The sequence below is a fragment of the Macaca mulatta genome, chromosome 19 (assembly GCF_049350105.2).
Source record: "Macaca mulatta isolate MMU2019108-1 chromosome 19, T2T-MMU8v2.0, whole genome shotgun sequence".
NCBI classification, from domain to species: Eukaryota; Metazoa; Chordata; class Mammalia; order Primates; family Cercopithecidae; genus Macaca; species Macaca mulatta.
In genome coordinates this window covers 7,939,481-7,947,455 of record NC_133424.1, presented here as the reverse complement: position 1 = coordinate 7,947,455, position 7,975 = coordinate 7,939,481, and the positions used below count along the sequence as shown (strand labels likewise).

At 42.8% G+C, this 7,975-nt stretch overlaps 1 protein-coding gene across 1 annotated transcript; it reads right to left on the bottom strand.

Annotated features, from left to right (window-relative positions):
- Positions 1–5,278: 5,278 nt before the first annotated feature.
- Positions 5,279–7,678, bottom strand: LOC705273 (methyl-CpG-binding domain protein 3-like 5). The gene is made up of 2 exons (XM_001093645.5): positions 7,563–7,678; positions 5,279–5,967 (listed from the first exon to the last, which is right to left on the bottom strand). Exons 1-2 carry the CDS (start codon positions 7,605–7,607, stop codon positions 5,386–5,388), a joined length of 627 nt encoding a protein of 208 aa, XP_001093645.3. The 5' UTR covers positions 7,608–7,678; the 3' UTR covers positions 5,279–5,385.
- Between the last annotated feature and the right edge of the window lie 297 nt (positions 7,679–7,975).

The following is a 7,975-nucleotide window of genomic DNA, read 5'->3' as shown; positions in this document are numbered from 1 at the left end:
GTTTGTTTTGAGACAGGGTCTCACTCTGGCCCAGACTGGAGTGCAGTGGTGCAATCGTCGCTCACTGCAGCCTCGACCTCCTGAGCTCAAGCCATTCTTCCGCCTGGGCCTCCCACACCACCAAGCCTGGCTATTTTGTATTTTTTTTTGTAGAGAGGAGGTCTGTATTGCCCAGGATGGTGTAGAACTCATGGCGTCAAGTCATTCTCTCGCACCTCGGCCTCCCAAAGTGCTGAGATTACAGGTGTGAGCCACACCACACTCAGCCTTTTTTGTGATTTTGAGCTTCCTAATTTCTTTCAAAAATGGGATCATGTATGCATCTTTCTCCTATCCAGAGAGGGACGAGGGGAGGGAGAGCTAGGGAGGGATGCCTCCAAGTAAAAGCCAAAGCTGATGAATTGTCTCGTGCACATCTGGATCTATTGAAAAGAGAATTACATTTCTGGTGGAGAAAATAGGTGTTGGATTCATACGAAGAAATAAAAAAGGAAATTTTAAAATTTAAGAAATCAAAAGAAAACATGAAAAAAATTAACATACTACTTGTTACATCTCTGGCTAAGGTTTAGATGCTACAAATGGTAAATATTGATGTCATAAAATGATAAACATTGAATTTTGATGTATCCAGATTCCTTAAATGATTATGTTTGGTGAGGAAAATTAGTTTTACAGTATGTAAGAGTTATGTGCTAATTGTTTCAGAGAAGAAAGTAATTCAATGTAGTCTAAAGCTGATAAATGAAAAAGCAGTATAAATACCTAACTTACAAATATGTAATTACTATCAGGAAAAAAAAAAGTTGATTCTGGGAGCAAGGCTACGGGGCAAGGAAGAGAGCTTTTCATTGTGAAAATTAAGGTATTATTTGAGGTCTGTGTGTGAACACATACAGCCTGAACTTGTATGCAAAAGGAATCACTAAACCCTAGGAAAAAAATATGAATATGATTCACTTTACAACAATAGAATGTGTTTGAAAACTCTGGAATTCAATAATTAAAAGGAAAAAAACCCAAACACCCTATGGCCATCCTAGTGGACAAATGAATGGGACATTACTTTCCAGCCTGCATGGTAATAAACAGTTTTACATACATTATCCCTAAATACGTTCACAGAGACCTACAAGGAAGGTGTTATTATCACTATTTATAGGTGAGGAAACATATGGTGGTCTGTGTGTGCTAAATTTTTCATATTTCGTAGTTCTTAATGTTGTTTTATTTAGAAGTGTTTAACTGGATTTTTAAAATTAATAAGATAATATGTACTCATTCTCACAAATATAGAGTATGTAAAACACAATTCAAAATTCCCTTTCCTGGCCAGGCACGGTGGCTTATGCCTGTAATCCCAGCACTTTGGGAGGCCGAGGCAGGTGGATCACCTGAGGTCAGGAGCTGGAAACCAGCCTGGTCAACATGGTGAAACCCCGTCGCTACTAAAATAACAAAAATATTAGCCAGGTGTGGTGGCACATGCCTGTAATCCCAACTACTTGGGAGGCTCAGGCAGGAGAATTGCTTGAACCTGGGATGTGGAGGTTGCAGTGAGCTGAGATCACGCCATTGCACCTCCAGACTGGGCAACAAGAGTGAAACTCCATCTCAAAAAATAAATAAAAAATAAAATAAAATAAAATAACATAAAACTCCATTTTCCTTCTCTGATATGAGCTTGAGGTGACCATTACTATAGTCCCATCTATGAAAAATTAAACTTATGCATGTAATAATATAATTTACTACATAAATACTAGAAAAAGCATTTTATCACAATATATATTCCTATATTTAGAGTTCTAAAATAGTTTTACAAAAAAAACTATGATACTATATACTAATTATTTTGGAGATTACTTTGAAAACTTAACAGACTGTGGACTTTTTTCCAGGTAGATATGAGTGTTTAGCCAAGTCTTAAATAAGTGGTATGGTATTCCAATTAATTGCTGTACCAGAATTTATTTAATCACTCATCTACTAACACATAGTCATATTATGTAGTCTTTTTCCTTTTTTATATTTTTTAAAAAGAGGCAGGGTTTTACCATGTTGCTCAGGCTGGTCTTGAACTTCTGACCTCAGGTAATCCACCTGCCTCGGCCTCCCAAAGTGCTGGGATTACAGGCGTGAGCCACTGGACCCAGCCAAATAAATCAGATTTAATATATAGACAAAGATGGATGCGTACTTATAAAAAGTATTGTTAGAAAGTTTAATTTACTGTCTAATTTCTAATTTGATGGACAGTAATAATATATGTATATTTTTGAGACAGAATCTCTCTGTTGCTCAGGCTGGAGTGCAGTGGCTCTATCATGGCTCATGGTAGCCTCGAATTCCTGGGCTCAAGTGATCCTCCTGCCTCAGCCTCCTGAATAGCTAGGACTACAGGTGCACACCACCACACCCAGCTAAATTTAAAAATTTTTGTAGACATGGGGTCTTGCTATGTTGCCCAGCTGGTCTTAGGCTCCTAGCCTCGAGTGATCTGCTCACCTCGACCTCCTGAGTAGCTGGGATTACAGGTGTATGCCACCATGCCCAGCTAATCTGTATTTTTTTTTCTTTTTCTTTTCATTTTTATAGAGACAGGCTCTTGCTATTTTGCCTAGGCTGGTTTTGAACTCCTGGCCTCAAGCAATCTTCCTGCCTTGGCCTCCAAAAGTGCTGGGATTATAGGCATGAGCCACCACTGCTCCTGACCTGGACCTTGTACTTTGAAAAGGGCATGACATGAATGAATATGTTTAGTACTTTGATGATGATTATTATTACTATCATTATTTTGGAAAGAAGGTCTCACTCCGTCATCCAGGTTGGAGTGCAGTGGTACAATCATGGCTCACTGCTGTCTCGACCTCCTGGCTCAGGTGATCCTCCCGACTCAGCCTCCTAAGGATCTGGGACTACAGATGCATGCCACCACACCTGGCTAATTTTGCTGTTGTTGTTGAGAAGGGGTCTCACTATGTTGCCCAGGCTGGAGTGCAGTGGCATGTGGTATGATCCCACTGCAGTCTTAACCTCCTGAGCTCAAGTGATCCTCCTGCCTCAGCCTCCCAAGGAACTGTGACTACAGGCGCATGCCACTACACCTGGCTAAATTTTGTATTTTGGGTTTTTTTTTTTTTTTTTTGGTAGAGACAGGGTCTCACTATGTTGCCCAGCCTCGCCTTGAACTCCTGGCCCCAAGTGATCCTCCCGCCTTGGCCTCCCAAAGTGCTGAGATTACATGCATGTGCCCCGTCAACATTATTAACAATAGCAAGGATGGGGATAAAGGAGAAGGAGCAGTGGATGCTGTGAGCCTCAACCCAGAGTCCTGTCCATGGCTAATGCCTCCCTCCCCCAGCTGCTGAGACTAGTGACTGCTGACCATTCACAGCTGTCAGGATTACAAGAGGCCAGGAATTCCACAACACAGAGAAGTGCCCTATCCTAGAATATTACTTTCTCAGGGGCATCCAGAGACCAGGCTCACACCTATAATCCCAGCACTTTGGGAGGCCAAGGCGGGTGAATCACACGAGGTCGGGAGTTTGAGACCAGCCTGACCAACATAGAGAAACCCTGTCTCTACTAAAACTACAAAATTAGCCGGGCATGGTGGTGGGCGCCTGTAATCCCAGCTACTTGGGAGGCTGAGGTAGGAGAATCGCTTGAACCCGGAAGGTGGAGGTTGTGGTGAGCCAAGATCATCGTCACCATCATGATCATTTCATGATACAGGGAATTCCCTAGGATCTGCTTATAGCTCTCATGGATATGTAAGGTCAGTGTCCACCTTTCCCTTTGATGAGATGTAAGAGAGTGGCATTAGGGGAGACCCAAATATTTCTCTCCCCAGAATTCACAAACTCCTTATCTGTGGCCTTCTGTAGCACCCCAGGGGAGCTCCCATCTTGGTCGAAGATACTGACGCGGTGCCTGGCATGACGGCAACAGTTTTGTTCTGTGCCTAGTGGTTGTAGTTAGGGATAGTCTGTCTTCCTGCAGAGAGCCACTGAAGGGAGCTCTCCAAGGTCCTTAGGTCACTGGGAAGGGCATCCCACAGATGGAAACCCAGAGACAGATTGGGGAGCACATGGGGATTCTTGTTGATCTCTCTATATAGTAATATATATAATACATAATATAATTATATAGTATAAATTATATATACATTATACATTATATATTATATAACTTACATATATTTAATATATAATTACATTTTTGAATTGTATAATTATATTATGCATAAATTATATATACTTGTATAATATATAATTTATATATAATAATATATAAATATATAAAAATATATAAATATAATTTATATTATATTATATTTAAATATAATTTTATATTATATGATTTATATATTATATTACATGTACCCCCAAATCGAAAATTTAAAAAAAAGAAACTTAATTTAAAAATGAAAATGTAGTAAATTTTTAATAAATTATGTAATGTATTCATTTCATTTAAACTTACATAATTTAATTTCATTTTTTAAGGATTTCATTTGAAATTATAATTTGTTTTTTTTTTTGAGACAAAGTCTCACCAAGGCTGGAGTACAGTGGCACGATCTTGGCTCACTGCAACCTCTGCCTCCTGGGTTCAAGGGATTCTCTTGCCTCAGCCTCCCGAGTAGCTGAAATTACAGGCGCCCGCCACCACGCCTGGCTAATTATTGTATTTTCAGTAGAGATGGGGTTTCGCCATATTGGCCAGGCTGGTCCCGAACTCCTGACCTCAGATGATCTGCCCTCCTCCACCTCCCAAAGTGCTGGGACTATAGGCATCAGCCACAGCGCCAGGCCAAAGATTAAATTAGAATGTAATATAAAAACTAATTAATGGCTGGGCACCATGGCTCATGCCTGTAATCCCAGTACTTTGGGAGGCCAAGGTGGGCAGATTGCCTGAGGTCAGCAGTTCAAGACCAGCCTGGCCAGCATGGTGAAACCCCATCTCTACTAAAAATACAAAAAATAGCTGGGCATGGTGGCGGGTGCCTGGAATCCCAGCTACTGGGGAAGCTGAGGCAGGAGAATCACTTGAACCTGGGAAGCGGAGGTTGCGGTGAGCTGAGATCGCACCATTGCACTTCAGTCTGGACAACAGAGCGAGACTCCATCTCAAAACAAACAAACAAACCCACAACTCATTAAAATCATGGTAAACAGAAACTGAGGTGTACAACGACATGTAAAGGTTTCCCTCCTCATCCCATAAAACCCAATTTCTCACCACAAAACCATCCACTCCTTACACTTGTTGCCTTTCAAATACTTTTAATAAACAACAGGTGGGGAAGGAAAATTCAGAGTAGGAAAGAGGATGGGCATTAAAAGAAAGGGATGCAAAACCCAGGACTGCACTTCATCTACCCGTCAGCATTTCTGCCTGCCTGGCCAGCCTGTCTGCCTGCAAGGCCCTGGCCAATCTCTCCCTGGCTTTCTTCACCCTCCTGGCCTGTCTCCGGATATCTGCACGAGTCACCAATTGGCCCGAGAGGGGCGGTGGGAGCTGACAACCCATTCCTGGGGTTGGCCCCCCTGCCACAGCTGGAAACTGCCCAGCGGTGGGCTCGGGCAGCCTGTGCACACGCTCAGCTCTACCCCTGTCCAGAGATTCACCGGCCATCCCCGGTGCGAGGATACTTAAGACGTTCTCCAATTGCAGTGGACTTGAACCTTCGCCTTGGCTGCTGCAGGGCTGCAGGGCCTGCATTCTCCGGTAGGCGCAGAGTTGCTGTGGCTTCTCCAGGTGCTCCTCCCCTTTTCTGCGTCTGACCTGGTTGTCAGGATGAGACCTGATCCTTGTCACCGGCCTCGGGAAGATGCAGCTGGTGAGTCTCATGGGGAGAGCAGACCTCGCAGCTCGTCTCCGATGGGCCTTGGCCATGTGGATTTCTCGTTTCTTCTGTAAAGCCCAGGGCATCATGTTTCTTTTGAGCTTCCCCTTTCAAAAGAAACGAAAAGGTGAAATTTCAACCAAATGGAGGCTGGAGAAGGTCAGCTCTGGGGGGCTTCTCTCAGCTCAGTGGAATCTTCCCACCAGCCTCTCTTTCTGGGGAAATGTGTCTCAAATGGCACCGTACATCCTCAGCACCTGCAGGGTTTGTTAAACTCAGATCTCTGGACCTGAACCCAAGTGAGTCTGGGGTGGACCCTACAGTCTGCATTTCTCCACGTGATGCTGATGCTGCTGGCAGGAGCTCCAGGCATTGACACTGAGTCCTGGGACCTCATCGGGCTGATGCCAGTCAAGGACTAAATGCTCAAGGTCATGTCCCAGGGCCAGTTCCAGACCTTGTCCCTCCTCATCCTCCTCGGAGGACACCCCTCTCTTCTCTTCCCTGCCACTGTCAGCTACACACATGCTGGTGCCTCCTAACCTATCCCCAACAGGACACCGGGATCCCAGACTTCCCTGTGAACCAAGACCTCACATTTCTCTGTGCTTCAGGACACACCATCATTTTCACAGCTCCTTGACTCCCTGGTCTCCAAAGAAATGGTGCCCTCGCCAACCCTTAAATACTCACTGCCGCACCCAGATCTCATCTTCACCTGAGCACCTCCTGCTCCTGAAGAAAAACCTCAGAAACACCATGTTCGCTTTCTGTTTCTGATAAGCTCAATTAACTAGAGTTGTACCATGAGGGAATCTTTTGATGACATCCTGGGAAAGATGATTAAGTTCTTCCTAAGATTTGAAATCCTTACTTGCTCTAACTCAATTAGAAGACTCTAGTCTCATAAAGCTGTTTCAGATACAGTCTTTATCAGGGCACTTTCTACTTTAAAGCCTTCGTTTCTGTCCTTCTCATTTCACTTCTGTTGTCCTGGCATTAAGATTAACACTACCCCTTTACACGACCTAAGATGTTCCCCTTTGGAGGGAAAATTATTTAGTCCCCTTAGTTACAGGGCACCTGTGATGTGCCAAGCTGTACAGTAGAACCCCTGATCCAGAAGTAAACTTTGTAAGGCACCGTTCTGTTGATTTTCATCTTGGTGAGAAGGAAGACGTAATAAACACACTAAAAACAAATTTCTGATAGGATATCAGATATAATTAAGTTCCGTGATGAAGAAGAGAGAGACAGAGAGGGATGGAGGAAGGAGAAACAGAGAAACAGAAAAGAAAGAAATTCACTACAATGAATCGTGACAGTGAGTTTAGGGGACTAACTAACTAATCATGAAATTTAACTGGAGAACTATTTTTTTTAAAGGGACCAAGCAATTTCTGGTTCAAGAACTTTCCAGAGAAGGAGACAATTTGAAGACTGCAAGGCCAAATAATACTTCTTCCCCTTCCTAGTGATGTAGGATTAAAAAAAAAAAAATTCAAAGCTATTATCCCCACATAGTTTCATGGACAAAAATGAGAATACTTTGAATATTATTCAACAAATATTCACACCTAAGGTATAACTTTCCACAACATCTAGTTTTAAGAACAACTCACTGCTAACTGTAAAGATGTTTTACAGAAAGAAAAAGGACACAAATGGACATTCTTGTGGTCAATAAAAATCCTGTACTCACCAGAACAGGTGGTCTTGGAAAAGAGGTGAACGCAGGCTCTCCCATAGCTGTAGAGTTTCTCTTGCTGACCCCACTCCTGAGATGCAGACAGCCCTTGGCTTGCTGGAAAATGCAGTGACTTCTGCATCTGGTTCCCCTTTTTATAGAGAAAGGGAGTGATAATGCAATCAGTGGATAATCCACAAGGAACGCCCTGTCTCCACCCATTGGATTTGAGGCATTTCTAAATCTTTATACAGAAACCAATGTGTCACCTACACAGAGTGTTAGTAGATAAAGAATTTAATACGTGTGTGCATGTGGCGGGGTGGTATTTGCAGTTAATATCAGCATTTTAGATATGTTTCCTTTTTCTCCCAGTCTTCCAAACATCTCTGAATACTTTCTATAGAAATAGAAATGGAATTGTCTAT

Excerpts from the sequence above, each read along its gene's own strand:
- LOC705273 (XM_001093645.5), bottom strand. The coding sequence starts at position 7,607 with ATGGGAGAGCCTGCGTTCACCTCTTTTCCAAGACCACCTGTTCTG. Across the intron at positions 5,968-7,562 it reads TTCCAAGACCACCTGTTCTG|GGGAAGCTCAAAAGAAACAT; the intron begins GTGAGTACAGGA and ends TTCTTTTGAAAG.